The sequence below is a fragment of the Panthera pardus genome, unplaced genomic scaffold, assembly GCF_024362965.1.
Source record: "Panthera pardus isolate Hobbes unplaced genomic scaffold, ASM2436296v1 HiC_scaffold_25, whole genome shotgun sequence".
Lineage (NCBI taxonomy): Eukaryota > Metazoa > Chordata > Mammalia > Carnivora > Felidae > Panthera > Panthera pardus.
In genome coordinates, this window is record NW_026526821.1 from 23,389,907 (window position 1) to 23,407,896 (window position 17,990).

The 17,990-nt window shown below is 40.5% G+C and overlaps 1 protein-coding gene across 6 annotated transcripts in view; it reads right to left on the reverse strand.

Annotated features, from left to right (window-relative positions):
• The window catches only part of PHF20 (PHD finger protein 20), a 169,956-nt gene that overhangs the window by 38,214 nt on the left and 113,752 nt on the right, over positions 1 to 17,990 (reverse strand). For all 6 annotated transcript variants that reach the window (XM_019458627.2, XM_019458629.2, XM_053890299.1 and 3 more), the window contains one exon: positions 8,626 to 8,904. In XM_019458627.2, the coding sequence (XP_019314172.1) occupies positions 8,626 to 8,904 (279 nt within the window). The remainder of the gene's footprint in view (positions 1 to 8,625; positions 8,905 to 17,990) is intronic.

A 17,990-nucleotide genomic window follows, 5' to 3' on the forward strand; every position in this document is an offset into this window, starting at 1 on the left:
TTTTTAGTAACCTCTACACCCAACATAGGGCTCAGACTCATGATCCTAAGACCAAGAGTTGCACACTCTCCCAATGGTGCCAGCCAGGCACCCCCTAAAGCATTTTATATCGTTCACCCCTGTCAGTCTTGTGTTTTTTTGTTTTTTGGTTTCTAAATGTTTATTTATTTTGTGAGAGAGAGAGTACACGTGCACAAGTGGGAAAGGGGTAAAGAGAGAGGGAGAGACAGAATCCCAAGCAGGCTCTGCACTCTCAGTGCAGAGCCTGACACAGAGCTCAATCCCACGAAATCAAGTTGGACCCTTAACTGACTGAGCCACCCAGACACCCCTGTTTGTTTAAGTAGTATTCATGCCCATCGCAGAGCCCAATGCAAGGCTTGAACTCATGACCCTGAGATCAAGACCTGACCTGAGATCAAGAATCAGATGGTTTAAAAGACTGAGCCACCCAGGCACCTCAGCAGATCATGTTATTAAAAAGAAAACTGGCAGGCAAAAATTCCCAAGTTCATCAAATTTCCAAATCACAATGAAACGGATCTTTTAGTTAAGAGAGAGAATCAAATCCCAGGTGGCTATATTGGTATGAGATCCAAAAGCAGTACACAAAAGTAGAAAATCAATCACTGAGGTTTCTTATACCAAAATGGCAACAACCTGTCTATTGATTTTGCAGCTCATTAGCGGTCAGCTGAATTTAGAACTAGATCTCTGACTACCTGGGATAATGTTTTCACTGAAACAAAGAGCTACTGCTTATTAAGAGTTTACTGTAGGCCAGATATTGTGTTAAGCATTTTACATTACATTATATTTAATGTAACAAAGCTCCAAGGTAAGTAGTAGTATTATTTCCATTTCACAGATGGGAAAACTGAAGTTCAGCAAGTTCTTTGCCCAAAGTCATATAGCAAAGCAAGTAGGGAAGGCTGGGGAGGGGGGGGGGGGTGGGGTTCAAATTCAGATGGGCTGACTCTGAGCCTGCACATATTACTCAACACAAATCACGAACCTCAAGTATAGTTAATCAGGAATCGCCAAACCAGACAAGCAATCTACACATGGCCAAGAATGCCCATCCTGAACTCAGGTGTGTTACACTGGGCAAGGTCCCTCCTCAGACAATTACCATGACCAGGGACAAGGAGAACTATGCCTAGCTCAGAGGGCACACACCATGGTAGCCAAGCAAACACATCTTTCCTCAGTCCCCTTATGGCCTCCTGTCTGTCAAGACTCAGCCTCTGGAATAACTTGGTTCTAGACACTCTGTGTCACTGTGATAGGCTGAATCCACCTCCAGTTGCTCCCTAGTTCTGCCTGCCCAGATGTCACTCCATCACCGGATCCATTTCTACTAGGTCCCAACACATCAATATGCACAATCACCAATCCCTGAGCGCCGGCCGTGTTCACAGCTCTGAGGAGAGCCCACGGGATACTGCAGCAACAACATTCATTCCTCTCCAACAGTAGTTACAGTCCAGCTGAAAAGCTCATATCAATGCACTAACTTCAGTCATACATGGCTGGATGAGACAAATAAAATCATAGTCAAGGGGAAGAAGGAAATGCACCTCCCACATATGGGACCCTATATAACAGGCTCATTAAATACATTAGCTCACAGACTCATCCCAAGAACTCATCCAGTTTACACAGAGACAGAGAAGTGGGGAAACCTACAAAAAGTCCAACAACAGTTATAAGAATTGGATAGGATTCACAACCCACATGCCCAGCACCAACATTATGCTCTGCAAAAACCATCATTCCATCCTTAAATATTTCTTAGCAGATGAGTGATATGATCAGGTTTGTATTCTCCAAGTTCCCTTACAGCAAAATAAAAGATAAACCATAGTGAGTAAAGGACGGAGAGAAGAAAACTGGTTGAGAAACTATTACAACAATCAAGGCAAGACAGGAAAACCTGGATTACTGCTGGGGGACAGAGAAAAAAGGGATCCATTTGGGGATAAAGCAGATGTAAATAAACAAAAAATTAAAAGCTCCTCAGTTACCATTATTTCAAGTGAAAAGACTGATCTTTTATCTCAGCATCTCCTTGTACTTTATTTTCTTACATTCTTATAGCAATTTTAATATTTTCGAAGTGTCTGTTTTATGTAGGCCTTTTATTGAGGCCTAAAACATACAGAGAAAACTACACACATAATAAATATATGATTGATACAAGCAGGCCAAAAGTCTCCCTCCTGCCCCCACCATTCATTCATCCACCTACCACCCCACAAGGGTAACTAACCACTGTCATACCCTCAAACAGCACAGATTCATTTTTATCTGGTTTTGAACTTTATATAAAACCGTATCACATAGATTATGAGTTTACACTAGCTCAACACTGTATTTGTGACATGTACCAAAGTTGGTGGGAGGGCTGTGGTCCACTCACTCACTGCTGTGTGGTATTCCACTGGATCAAGATATCACAATTTATTTACTCTATTCACACATTTACAGATATACCTCAGAGATACTGCGGGCGTGGTTCCAGATTACCACAACGAAACAAAGGTCGCAATAAAGTGAGTTGAATGTATTTTTTGGTTTCCCAGCGCATATAAAAGTTATGTTTACACTATACTATAGTCTATTAAGTATGCAATAGCATTATGTCTTTAAAAGAAAAAAAACAAAGTACACACCTAAATTAAAAAATACTCAATTGGGGGCACCTGGGTGGCTCGGTCTGTTAAGTGTCGGACTCTTAATTTCAGTTCAGGTCATGATGTCACAGTTTGTAAGTTCAAGCCCCATATTAGGCTCTGTGCTGGCCACTCAGAGCCTGCTTGGGATTCTCTACCTCCTCTCTCTCTGCCCCTCCTCTGTTCTCTCTCTGAAAATAAATAAACATTCAAACAAGAAACACTTTATTGGAGCCTCCAAATTAGGCTCAGGTCATGAGCTCATGGTTTGTGAGTTCGAGCCCCACACTGAACTCTCTGCTGTCAGCACAGAGCCCACACTGGAGCCTCTGTACCCCCCTCTCTGTGTGCCCCTCCCACACTCACGCTGTCTCAAAAATAAATGAATATTGTAAAAAAAGTTTTTTAATATTTTATTGGTAAAAAAAATGCTAACCATCATCTGAGTTTTCAGTGAGTCATAATCACTGATCACACATCACCATAACAGATACAATAATATTGAAAAAAGTTTGAATAGACACATAGGTCAATGGAACAGAACAGATAACTCAGAAATACACCCACAATTATATGGTCAATTAATCTTCAGCAAAGGAGGCAAGAATATGCAATGGGAAAAAGGCTCTTCAATAAATGGTACTGGGAAAACTGGACAGCAACATGTAAAAGAATGAAAAAGGACCACTTTCTTTCACCATACACAAAAATAAACTCAGGGGCGCCTGGGTGGCTCAGTTGGCTAAGAGTCTGATCTGACTGCTGATTTCAGCTAAGGTCATGATCTCCCAGGTCAAGAATTCAAGCCCTACATCATGCTACAAGATGGGCATGGAGCCTGCTTGGGATTCTCTCACTCTCCCCCATGCCTGTCCCATTTGCATGCACTCTCCTCACACCCCCCCCCCAAAAAAAAAAACTCAAAATGGATTACAGGCCTAAATGTGAGACCTGAAACCATAAAAATCCTAGAATAAAGAACAGGAAGTAGTATCTCTGACATCAGCCATAGCAACATTTTTCTACATATATCTCCTCAGGCAAGGTAAATAAAAGAAAAATAAACTATTGAGACTAGATCAAAATAAAAAGCTTCTGAGCAGCAAAGGAAACAATCAACAGAACTAAAAAGTAACCTATTGAATGGGAGAAAGTATTTGCAAATGACATGCAAATGACAGGGGAGGGATCCGATAAAGGGTTAGTATCCAAAATATGTAAAGAACTTCTAAACCTCAAAACTCAAAAAACCCCCAAATAATCCAATTTAAAAATGGGCATAAGTTATGAACTGTATATTTTAAATATTTCAGAATTTTAATTTTTTTAATGTTTGTTTATTTTTGAGAGAGAGACACACACACAGAGTGTGAGCAGGGGAGGGGCACAGAGGGAGACACAGAATGCAAAACAGGATCCAGGCTCTGAGCTGTTAGCATAGAGCCCAACTTGTGGCTCAAACTCACAAGCAGTGATATCATGATCCGAGCCAAAGTCAGACGCTTAACCGACTGAGCCACCCAGGCGCCCCAAAAATACTTCAGAAATTTAAAAATAAAATACTAAAATCACTGAAATATGTTTACCTATCAGACTCACAATAATTTAAAATTTGGTAATATTGATAATATTAAAAAACTGACACACATGACTAGTTGGAGAGAGATTATAAACTGAAACAAAGTTTTCAAAAGGTGATTTGGTATCATCTATCAGAAGTTTAGATATGCACATACCCTTTGCTGAAGCCAACCACCTCCAGGAATTTATCCCATGGGTTTATTTGTACACAAGGGTAAATTAACCTTTGGGAGGTTTACTTTATTTTAGCACTTGATAGAGTGAAAAAAAATGGCAAAATATAAACTTTTTATAGGAAGAATGTTTATAGTACAGTACACTCATACAATGAAAAATGACAACTGTCAAAATCGGTAGAACCACATATCAACACTGATATGAAATGATGTCCAAGATATCTTTAATGAAATAAAAAAAAAAAAAAAAAAAAAAAAACAAGTGACAGGTGATACTGTGTAAAAGATATTTTCTATGTAGACGTGTTTGGATATGCACAGAAAATATCTGAAAAGAGTTTGTTAAATAAAAATAGTTACATTTGCAAAGAGGGTGGGAATGCCAAGGGGAGGGATACCTTTTCCCTTAACTCTGTTGTACTGATTTATACAGCAATCATATGTCACTTTTGTACTTGGGGATGGGTTGTAAAAATGTTACAGATTCTAAACTTAGAACCACTGAATTGGAATGTGTCTGGAAAGCAGGGCCCAATAAATCCATATTTTAACAAGTCACCAAGTGTGACTCCCAGGCAGCTGGGTTAGTTAGCCACTGCTCTAGGTGAGACGTGGGCCAGGTGGCATTTTGGGGAAGCAGAAGATCTCAGTGACAGGTATCTTATGTCCTAGGAAATAAGCTTGCCCCCATAATTAACCATGTATTCAATGACAGAGAGATATACTCACCTGAAAGATACAGAGTGGCCACCAAAGCCAGTAGGACTGGCCAGGAATAGACATTAACATCCCTAAGGAATCAATGTTTGGCCCTAAATGAAACAAGCAATGCCCAGGCAAGAGAATGCTCTGGTCTGAGGACTGAGCCAGTCTTTTCTTCCTTGTGCCAGGAATACTCACAACCAAGATCTCAAGCAAAACAGGACTCAGGTCTCTTCTGAAATGCCCAGAACAGAGCCTGGCACTTAATAAGCACTCAATAAAGAGGTACTGAATGGACAAGTCAATCTATTTTAGTATGAAGCACTTCTAACTCCAGTGCTCTGATCCAATGCTCAATAAGCAAACTGTTCCTACAAAGGAAAGGAGTTTTGACAGCTGTGGGCTTCGTCTCAAATAAATAACTGGCACGTGGCCTTGAGCATCAGTCTACTGCCATTTGGTTCATACGAGCCTGCTCTGAGAGACATCTAACCACTGATGGGTACCCGAGCAACACTCTGGTGAAGTCACTAAGGTGGTGAGTGCTGCCATGCCCTGCGGCCTTCATGGGGAGTCTCCTCCTGGGTGACTACTGGCCAGCTGGCCTTCCTCAGGCAGCTCCTGTTAGCTCAATGCTCAGGCTCGCCAAGTGCACAGCTAGACTACCTACAACAGAGGGTAATAGAGCCCAATAGCCATATGCAGCTACTGAGCACCTGAAATGTGGCTAGTCTGAAGTGAAATGTTCAGTAAACATAAAATACACACTAAACTGTAAAGGCTTAGTATAAGAAAAAGAATATAAAACAGCTCACTAGAAACTTTTATACTGGGGTGCCTCAGTCAGTTAAGCCTCTAACTCTTGATTTGGGCTCAGGTCATGATCTCATGGTTCATGAGATCGATCCCCACAGCAGACTCTGTGGTGAGACTGCAGAGCCTGCTTGGGATTCTCTCTCCTTCTCTCGCTGCCCCTCCCCACCTCAAATAAAGAAATTAAAAAAATAAATAAATAAACTTCAAAAAAAAGACATTTCTATACCAACTTAATGCTGAAATGATAGCATTTTGGATATAGTAAATTAATAAAATACATTAAGAATGATTTCATCTGTTTCCTTTGACATTTTAAAATGTGGCTATTAGGAGCACCTGGGTGGCTCAGTCAGTTGAGCATTTGATCTTGCAGTCTGAGAGTTTGAGCCCCACAATGGGCTCATTGCTGTCAGTGTGGAGCCCATTTCAGATCCTCTGTCCCCCTGTCTCTCTGCCCCTCCCCCATGCTCACTCTCTCTCTCAAAAATAAACATTTAAAAAAAATAAAAATTAAAAATTAAATAATAAAATAAAATGTGGCTATTAGAAAAAGTTACATGTGGTTCACATTATACTTTTAATAAATAATGCATCATATATGACTAAAAGATTCTACCTTGACCTTCACTCACTAAATCTTCAAAACATGACTGAGGACTGATCTCTCACAGGGTCAGAGATCACCTTAGTTGACACAGCCCTGCCCCATTGTCCTGAAACCTGATTTCATACTTTCTTGGGAATACTGTCACATGTCCTAGGAGTTCCACATATCATTTAATACCTAGGTATTATATCAGCCAGTAATATATAATGATGTTACAATTTCAGGTAAAAAGAAGCTGGAGGGCTTGTAGAATTTACTGGAAATTCATTAAAAAGGCTTCTGCAGGCATGTGGCTCAGTCAGTAGAGCATGTGACTATTGATCTAGGGGCATGAGTCTGAGCCCCACGTTGGGCATAGAGATTACTTTAATTTTTTTTTTTTTAACGTTTATTTATTTTTGAGACAGAGAGAGACACAGCATGAACGGGGGAGGGGCAGAGAGAGAGGAAGACACAGAATCGGAAGGAGGCTTCAGGCTCTGAGCCATCAGCCCAGAGCCCGATGCGGGGCTCGAACTCGTGGACCGCGAGATCATGACCTGAGCTGAAGTGGGACGCTTAACCAACTGAGCCACCCAGGCGCCCCAAGAGATTACTTTAAAAAAAAATGGGGCATCTGGGTAGCTCAGCCGGTTAAGCATCTGACTTCGGCTCAGGTCATGATCTTGCAGTTTGTGAGTTCGAGCCCCGCATCGGGCTCTGTGCTGACAGCTCAGAGCCTGGAACCTGCTTTGGATTCTGTGTCTCCCTCTCTCTCTGCCCCTCCCCACCTCCTCTCTCTCTCAAAAATAAATAAAAAACATTAAAAAAATTTTTTTTAAGAAATAAAAGGTGAGGGGGGTGGTGCTGGCTGGCTCAGTCGGTTAACCGTCCGACTTAGGCTCAGGTCATGACCTCGCGGTGAGTTCGAGCCCCACATTGGGCTGTGCTGACAGCTCAGAGCCTGGAGCCTGCTTCGGATTCTGTGTCTCCCTCTCTCTCTGCCCCCCCCCCCCCACCCCCCCGTCCCCACTCGCACTCTGTCTCTCAAAAATAAACATTAAACAAAATTTAAAAATTTTAAAAAGTCTTCCGAAATTCCCCCAGAAATTTGTAATTTTTCAATCTCTTAAGTTTTAGAAAAAATCTCCAGGGGCACCTGGTTGGCATATGGTGGAGCATGCAACTGTCAATCTCAGGGTTGTGAGTTTGAAACCCATACTGGCTAGAGATTACTTAGATGAAAGGGAAGGAAGGAAGGAAGGAAGGAAGGAAGGAAGGAAGGAAGGAAGGAAGGAAAGGAGGGAGGGAAAGAGAGGAGGGAGGGAGAGAGGGAGGAGGAAGGAAAGAAAGGAAGGGAAGGGAGGGAGGAAGGAAGGAAGGAAGGAAGGAAGGAAGGAAGGAAAGGAGGGAGGGAAAGGAAGGAGGGAGGGAAAGGAAGGAGGGAGGGAAAGGAAGGAGGGAGGGAGTGAGGAAGGAAGGAGGAAGGAAGGAAAGGAAGGAAGGGAAGAAGGAAGGAAGGGAAGAAGGGAGGAAGGCAGGAAGGAAGGAAAGGCCACCAAAAAGGTTCTTTGTACTAAGACATGAAGACGAGACTTTGTGGTAATCCTTACTACCTCCATTACAATTTTTTTTGTTTTGGGTTTTTTGTTTTGTTTTTTTTTTTTTTGAGAAAGAGAGAGCACACACGTGCAAGTGAGCGAGGGGCAGAGAGAGAGAGAGAGAGAGAGAGAGAGAATCCCACAAGGGGCAGAGAGAGAGAGAGAAGAGGGCCATACCTGAAGCGGGGCACAAGCTCACCCAATGTGGGACTCAAACTCACGAACCGTGAGATCATGACCTGAGTCCAAGTCAGGTGCTCGATGACCGAGCCCCCCAGGTGCCCCCACTACTATAGTTCTCGTTCCTCCAGGAGGGTCACAGCCCTTCGATGTAATTCCTGAGGATCACTTGTCCGTTTTCATCTTTTAAGATTCAATTGGACCAAACCAACTTAACACCTTCTTCTGTGTCAGAAATGCAAGCAGTGTGACCTGAGCAACAGAGAGTACTCTATAATATAGATACAACATAGAACCAAAATACTTACTTGGGGAACTGGCAGAGACCCGCTTCCTGGTCAGGCTCTCCTGGCTGGCCTTGTCTGAAGCTGAAGAGCCCCTCGTTTGGACCTGCCTCTTTCCTGGGTTCTCATCTGGCTCTGGTGACTTCTCCATCCCGTGGAAATACTTCATGTGATAGTGCAACAGTTTGGCCTTGCGGAAAAATTTTAAACAATCCACAACCTTGCACCTGAACTTGTGATCTAGGTCGACAGCTGGGGCTTTACATGTCACAAAATCATCTGTTTTCTTAAAAGTATTTGTTACTGAAAAACAGAACAGAAACAAAAACAAAGATTCCTCGTGCTTATCCTACTTATGACAATACATGCATTACACACGGCAACAAAAAGTGAAAGAGCAGAAAGCATATGGAGACAGAGACATCAGGCAGCCATCACCTCCCCAGATTACTGTTTGGAAAGAAAGGATACAACTTCAGGATAAATAACAGACACTCAACCAAGATTCATCTTCTGAATGAGAAGATCAACATGTTTTTGTTTGCTTATTAGATCGCTTCTCGGCCTTTTGGCTAAGATAAAGTGTTTGCTTATTAGGCAGCCACACAACTTCTCAAGGTTGTAGACTATAGGGAAAGAACAGGAAAAATCCTTAAAAAAAAAAAAAATCAGAAACCCAACCCAGTACTTAATACTCTTGACTTAGAACAGATTCAAACTTACTACGATCCTAATACTTGTGTGTGTGGCCAAAACTAGGGAATATTCTGGGGGGATCTTTTTATAAAACCAAAGGGATCTCACAATGATTTTTGTACAAAGAGAGTGTAACTGTTACAAAAGTTTTTGATATTTTGCTACTATGTACTTTGTTTGAACAAAGGACTCAGTAAGAAAAAAAAAAGATAACCAAATGAGTGGAGCTGAAAGGCATGAGGAGAACTCAGGAGGACTCCATGATCAAATTTAAAGAGGCAAAAACAGTTTGAAATGCGCCCTCTGCCCCAAAAAACAAACAGAAGGCAACAATTTGCCATGTATCAATGACAAAAAATAAAGCTGTAACAAGAAATTCATGTGTGTTGGAAACAGTTTATTGAAGACTCCTTTCATAATGCCCTCACCCCAATGAGAGTAATCCCCTTAAATTCAAATTTTCCTACACTCTTGATTAGGTCACCCAAGAATATCCTAAAAAGACTTTTCTTGGGTGAATCAAGTATTTCCCAAATACAATGATACAATTTCCATTAGAAGCAGATAGCATACTGAACCTTTGGTAAATATTAGGATTACATTTTCAAATACCATTCCACAATCAGAAGAAATAAAATTCTTAAACTCAATCTAAATCAAGTCAACATTTCCAAATCAGCACTAGGGTAAGATTACAAAACTGGTACGTTTGATGATCTGATGGATGCCACTATATGGGCATTTTAAACAAGTTAAAAAAAAAAAAAATACACATACACACACACATCCTAAAGCAGAATGCCTTAAAATCACTTTCTATCTATGACAAGAGATAAAAGAAAGAGGTTCAAATCAATAAGATGCAGTTAAGAGAAGAAAACTAACATGAAACCAAATGGAATACATACTTAGAAACATGGGTGTACTGAAAAAGCATGTCAGTGGAGAAATTCAAAACTCAAACCTCCAGGGGCACCTGAGTAGCTCAGTTGGTTAAGGTCTGACTCTTGATTTCAGCTCAGGTCATGATCTCAGGGTGGTGAGATTGAGCCCCACATTGGGCTCCACACTAAACAAGGAGCCTAAGATTCTCTCTCCCTCTCCCTCTGCCCCTCCCACCGCTCACACACACTCATTTTAAAAACAACAACAACCAAAACCACCTCAAACCTCCAATACATCCTAAAATTATTTCTTAAATTACAAGTGGTTTCTCTGGAATTTCCTCCTCTTGAGCCTATTAAGCTGAACCATATGAATTTGCCATTTTTATAGATTAATAAAGTTAAATATTGGCTATTTCATATGGTTCAACCTAATAATTCCTTTTCCATTTTGACGGTCTCCAAAATCACTGCAGACAACCCCACTAACCATCATATGAATAAGGTAAGGTCCAACGTCAGAGAGCATCAACACCACCTGCCATCTGAGAACTACAGCAGTCAAGCTCAGCTATAGTAAACTCATGCATCCTTTGGCTTGTGTTTGTAAGCTGTGGTTATTGTGATAAGTTGACTTATAATGGAAAAGAACAATGCCAAAATACAAACATCTTTGAGTTAAAAAAAAATATATTAAGGGTTGAAAATAATGAGAACTCCAAACCAATTCCATGAAAAATTACCATTCTCTCTATTCAAACACACTGGACCTTTGTGTACACACCACTGGACATTTGCATAAGGAAAAGACAGGACAGTGGCTAAAAGTGTGGGCTCTGCAGCTGGACAGCCTGGTTCAAATCCTGACTCCTTTACTTACTCCTCCTGCCTCTGCTTCTTCTAGTGCAGGGTGGCAAGATTAAGGGTAACTCCTTCACAGAGCTGTGAGACTTAAATGAATTACATGCAAAGATCCTAGAAAAATGTCTGGCATATACTAAGTGCTCAATAAATATTGGTCCTTACTATTATATAGTATAACTTTAGACTTATAAACAAATGGGACTTATGAACAGCTTTTCAGGAATTAACCTGCTCATAAGCAGGACAGAAGTCCACACCATTCTCAGTCTCACTGAACACTCATGCTAGCGGCAATATGGCATAATGGAATCAGCTCAACTTTAAATTCCAGCTCTTTCATTAGCTGTATAAATAAATTGTAGATATTTTTCAAACTATTTCGGATTTGGTTTCTCATCTATGAAAGGGAACATATACCACCTATTTCAAAGAGATGAGAGAAGGCTATAACATATATATATGTGCTTGGCACAAAGCAGTTCATTTCAAATATTAAATACATCTTGGTAAACAGGCTTATGTCATTTATGGAATGAGGCTAGAGACAGCAATTATAATTATCAACCAAAGTGAAAACAGCCCTCATAAGCTCTGGCTGAGGACATATCACTCTGTAAGCACTCCCATTTTTCTGCATCCTTCTACAAATGTGAAATCCAAATGAACCACAAGATTCCTAGTCTGGCCACTCAGTAGGATTATTACCCCCACCTTTCAGAACATCTTACTTTTACAAACATAGACAAAGGGTTTTTGGTTTTGTTTTTTTAAATAGTCACATTACATGGTGCTGGAAAGTGCCAGCTTAGTCCACCAAAATCCTGAACTATGTGCTGTCTGCCTTTTTTTTTTTTTTTTAAGTTTATTTTGAGAGAGAAAGAGTACACTAGTGGGGAAGGGGCAGAGAGAGAGAGGGAGAGCGAGAATCCCAACCAGGCTCCACTGCCAGCACAAAGCCCAACATGGGGCTCAATCCCACGAACCATGAAATCATGACCTGAGCCGAGACGAAGAGTCAGCCACTTAACCAATTGACCTATCAGGCATCCCTGTTTTGTCTGCCTTTTTAAAACACTAATTGAAGTGCATTTCCATTTTCCTCAAATAGTTTTGTCAAACTACATGTTGGAAGTTACACACTTATCCCGAACAAACTCCATCAGGTTATTTTAATCCAAGAATTTTGTAACTCTTGATGCTGTAATTCTATACATTTAGGTCTTTAATTTTTTTTTTGAGAGAGAGAGCGAGCATGAGTGGAAGTGAGGGGCAGAGGGAGAGAGAGACAGTATCTTACGCAGGCTCCATGCTCAGAATGGAGTCCAACATGGGGCTCAATCTCACTACCCCAGGATCATGACCTGAGCAAAAGTCAGGAGTCAGATGCTCAACTGACTGAACGATCCAGGTGCTATATCCTAGTTTTTGCATAGGACAGGCAACACAAGCCCTCTGTATGCACAATGAAAGTTGCCAGTTCAGCCAGGATAGGTCACATGGTTCTCTGTTTGGCACACCTTTCTCCCATGCAAACCAAGCCCTGCTCATCCTTCAATTGCCACCTACTTACATAAAGCTTTTGCCTTGGCCTCTCAGCAGAAAAGATTTTATCCTGCTTTCTCTGAATTCCCGTAAGTACTTTATGGAAAATAAATCTTGTGGTATCTATCCCTTTCTATCTCTATTACAGGTGGTTCTGCCTTCTTTATTCTAAAGTGTTGAAATGGGGGACAGGTCCCATTCTTTACTTCTCCTATGATACTTACCTTAGTGTATCACAACATTAAACAAGAGAGCTGGCCTCTTTTAAGACCATTTCCTCACCAAATGGGAAGAAAAATACTTATTTCACAAGGCCCCTACATGTTTCCCTGAAAACCCATTATTAACTACAGCAAGTTACTTGAACATTAGTTGTCATCATGGTTATCACTAACCTTATAGCTGTCTGTTTAAAACAATCAAAGTTACCAGTGGTGTGTACACAAGGATCCCAGCCAGGAAGCCATGTATCAGTGGCACAACCTGAGAAATTTTAACATCCAACTGCCCTTTATTAATCAAACACTGAAGTGTTAATGCTAATAAAAGCACAAAAGAGATAGTAAAATGATACACCCAGCAAAATGTTTTACATTTTCAAAGAATTTAATATTAGAATATGCACAGTATGACTATGCTAAAGAAAACCCACAAGAGAAATACGATCAAAACAAAACATTATGCACAGAAATATGATATACAATATAATAATATAAGTAATGGCAACATTTGCTTATGAGACTTCAAGTAAAAAGAACTGTTTTCTACTTTTCCATGCTTGCTAATAAGGTATAATAGCCATTACTGTCCTCACAATAGAAAGAATAACACAATGTTTTCATATTTCTGTATCATACTACTCCCCAGAACAGTGTTCCTGTAACCAAAGAAACATGGTGCTGGAAGCATGGTCAAGAACCAGGAGAGCAGCTGGCTGCCCTAAGGGCCCACTGGGCCACAATCTGCACGGATCCCATGTCTCACACAGGTGTGTAACTTGGGTCCCAATAGGACTTTATCTGTAACATATGTCACTGATGGCACCAGCCAGCTAAGTGACATCATCCACTCTGGGAAACTAGAGTTTTTTGTCAACATTGGGAGCAGTTACCAGGAGACAAAAAGCAGAAAATATGTAAATTAAATCCTCCAAGGAGCCGGATTCAAAAGCTACCCTCTGGGTAGTGGGTAAATCACTGGAACCAAGTTACTCCAGTTTTTTAAGGAAATGGTATGGAAATCAGTATTTCCAAGTAGTTACCGGTATTATCGTTTAAATGGTCTGTGCTCTTCCTCATGTTTAATAGATTTCTGTTTGAAGAAATCAAGGCAAAGCACAGAACTCTCCCCTGGGCTCCCAGCCTCAAAAATCTCAAGAGTCACTCTTGGCTCTTGCCTCTTGCCTCTCTCAAAATTACTTCTATACATTGCTATGCAGAGAAAAATGGTCCACAGAATTTGAATTTGCTTTTAAGAATGGTAACTCTTAAGGACTATTTCCTTTACTTTTGGGAGGAAAATAAATTACAAAATTTATCCTAATAATCCCTGCCTCCAAGTATTCACATCCAAGTGTAATCCTTTTCCCTTGAGTGTGGGCAGAACCTGTAACTTGCCTCTAACAGAATAAGTAAAGTCACTTTTGTGATTATATTATGTAATATTTAACATGTACTTTACTAGCAGGTATTCTCCTTTGAAGTCCTGATGAAACAAGCTGCTATGTTGTGAGCTACTCTCCAGAGAAGACAAGTAACTTGTAACTGAGAGTGCCAGCAAGAACGTGGCCTTGAATGACAGCCCACAATGACAGCCCACAACGAACTGAATGCTGCCAACAACCATGTAAGCCTGGAAGCAAATCTTTCTCCAGTAGAGTTTTCAGATGAGAATGCAGCCCTGGTCAACCCCTTGACTTCAGTCTTGCAGAGGACACAGGTAAATTCTGCCTGGACTCCTCATCCACAGAAACTATGAGAAAATAAATGTGTTGTTTTAAACCACTATGTATGTGGTAACATGGTTACACAGTGACAGATAATCCAGAATAGGATCAGAAGCCCTCTCATTTTCTATATACTTGAGTAAAGCTTTATACTTTCCCTTTTATGATAAGCATACATTAATCTTAAACTTAAAAAAGTTTTTAAACTATGTTTTCTGAAACATGGCTTAGAAATAATATCCTGTTTGACCCTTTTTTAAACACCCCCATTGCTAGTTCCTCAATCCTCACATTTAGAAGATTATGATGGTGATATTTAGTCTTGTTGACCATACTCAATCTGGCATTCCAAGCCCATGTCAATCTAAATACCATCTTGCTTTCCAAATTCATCTCCCATTAATAATCCACCATGAGGCCTTAGTAGCTGCCCAGCCAACTGCTGGCCCCAACAACTGCTTCATGCTCTCATGGCTCATACCTCCACTCAGGCTTTGCCCTCTCCCTGCCATCCCTTGCAGGCTTGGCCAAGTACTCAGTTCTATCCAAACTCAGCTCACTCCATGAGCAGGAAGGTGTCCAGATGGCCCTGGCTCTCAGGGACCACATGCCATCAACTCCTGGCACAAATGACTACCTGATGCACCCCATCTTTGGCACTTCAGATCTGTTCCTATATCCTATCCTTTATGACTTCTCCAGCCAAAGAATAAGGGCCATTTCTCATTGTCTTGTATATGTACCCTCAGCACCATGCCCCAATACAGTTGGTATTTTTACTAGCAATGACACCATGTGATCCCAATAGTTTAATAATTTTTTGACATGTACTTCAAATACTATAATAGGTAAAACATTTTTCAGGTCTGTGAAGGAATAATTTTATCAGCTCTGAAGCAACAAAAGGCAATCAAAAAGAAACATGAACAGATTTAAATATTCACAGCAAGTCCAAATGCATCAAATAAAAAAAACAAAAATGTCCTTAATTAGAAAAACAGTTAAATAAATTATGGGAAGTCTGCATTATGTAATTCTAATCAGCTATTTAAAAGAATGAGGCAGCTCTGTATTTACTGATATAGATAATTTCAAGATATACTAAGTGAAAACAGAAAGTTGCCTAGTCCAGGGGCATCTGGGTGGCTCAGTCGGTTAAGGGTCTGATTTGGCTCAGGTCATAATCTCATAGCTCATGAATTTGAGCCCTGCATCAGGCTCTGTGCTGATAGCTCAGAGCCTGAAGCCTGCTTCAGATTCTGTGTCTCTGTCTTTCTTTGTCCCTCCCCCACTCACACTCTGTCTCTCTCAAAACTAAACATTTAAAAAAAAAAACAAAACAACTTATCCCTAAGGATTAAAAAAAAAAAAAGTTGCCCAGTCCATACCATAGTGTATGACCCTACGTATGGTGACAAGTGGGGAAAAAAGATATTATAAAAATGCATATATAAAAATGCAGGGGGTTGCCTGGCTGGCTCAATCGGGGGAGCATGCAACTCTTGATATCAAGGTTCTGAGTTTGAGCCCCACATGGGGTATAGAGATTACTTAAAAATAAAATATTTTTAAAAAATAAAAATAAAATCATTTTTTAAAAAGTGTCACAGAATGAAGAAGATACAGGACCCAGTTTGAAAGGCTCCCACTGGCCAAATCTGGAACAGTGGTGGGTATTAAAATAATGACAGACACAGATTATAACCCACAGAAGAAAGTAAGAATCCATGAGTCCATGTAGATACAAATAAGGAAAGAGGGAAAAGCTCTTCATAATAAAAAATACAACCAATAAAATGTAGAAGAAATTATTAAAGTTAGAAATCACCAGTTGGCAGCCATTACAGTAAAAATTATTTCAGACAGGGGCACCTGGGTGGCTCAAGTCATGATCTCATGGTTCGTGGGTTCCAGCCCCACATCAGGTTCTGTGCTAACAGCTCGGAGCCTGGGGCCTGCTTCAGATTCTGTCTGTCTCTGCCCCTCCCCCACTCACACTCTGTCTGTCTCTGTCTCTGTCTCTCTCTCTCCAAAAATAAATAAACATTATAAAAAAATTTTTTTTCATTTGTTTCAGACAAGAAATACCAGGATGCCTGGGTGGCTCAGTAGGTTAAGCATCTGACTTCAGGTCATGATCTCGCAGTCCGTGAGTTCAAGCTCTGCATCAGGCTTTGTGCTGACAGCTCGGAGCCTGGAGCCTGTTTCAGATTCTGTATCTCCCTCTCTCTCTGCCCCTCCCCTGCTTGTACTCTGTCTCTCTCTCTCTCAAAAATTAAAAAAAAAAAAAAAAAAAAAAAAAAAAAATTTAAAAAAAATTAAGAAAATAAAAAATACTAACAGATGCTAAAATAATAGGTGAATGTTTCATGGAGAAACAAAATATTTATATAGCCTCAAAATAACCTCTCACAAGAAATTTATTAATTATAAAGGGAAAAATAATAGCTTTACAGAACAGATAAAACCCTAGCCAAGTGATCAAAGTTGACATCACCAATAAATGGGACAAACAGGTATCATGTGCCTCTTGATAGAATGCACTTAAAAAGAACATATCACTTACATGGTATTTCTTCTAAAAGTCAATAACCTAAAGCTAATCCTGAGGATAGAGCAGAAAACACCAAATTAAGGGACATCATATCCTTTAGAAATGTCAAGTTCATGAAAGACAAAGAAAGACTGAAGAATTGGGCTCAGGTCATGATCTCACAGCTCGTTGAGTTCGAGCCCCACATTGGGCTCTGTGCGGACAGCTCGGAGCCTGGAGCCTGATTCAATTCTGTGTCTCCCTCTCTCTCTGCCCCTAACCCACTCGCATCCTGTCTCTGTCTCTCTCAAAAATAAATAAACATTAGAAAAAAATAAGAAGAAGAAAGACTGAAGAATTATTTCAGATGAAAGGGGACTAAAGAAACATGATGATGAAATCCAATGTATCATCCTGGATTGGATCCTGGTCAGAAAAAAGTTTTTCCCACTTTTGCCATAATGGACATTATTGGAACTGAGGAAGTCTGAATAAGGTCCTTATTTTGATAATCACACTGCAGTAATACAGGAGAATGTCCTTGTTTTTAGGAAATATGCACTGGAGTATTTAGGGGTAAAATTCTGCAACTTATGGCAAGACAACTCAGAAAAAAATACTTTTAAAAAATAATAAAGCAAACACAGCAAATTGCTAACTAGTGGGGAATCAGGTTGAAGACATATAGGAATTTTTTGTACTAATTTTCCAACCTTTTTTTTAAGTTTCTTTATTTATTTTGAGAGAGAGAGTTGGGGAGGGACAGAGAGAGAAGGAGAGAGAGAGAATCCCAAGCAGGCTCACCGCTGTCAGTGAAGAGCCTGATACGGGGCTCAACCCCACGAACAGTGAGATCATGACCTGAGCCGAAATCAAGAGTTGGACGCTTAACCAACTGAACCACCCAGGTGCCCCTCCAACTTTT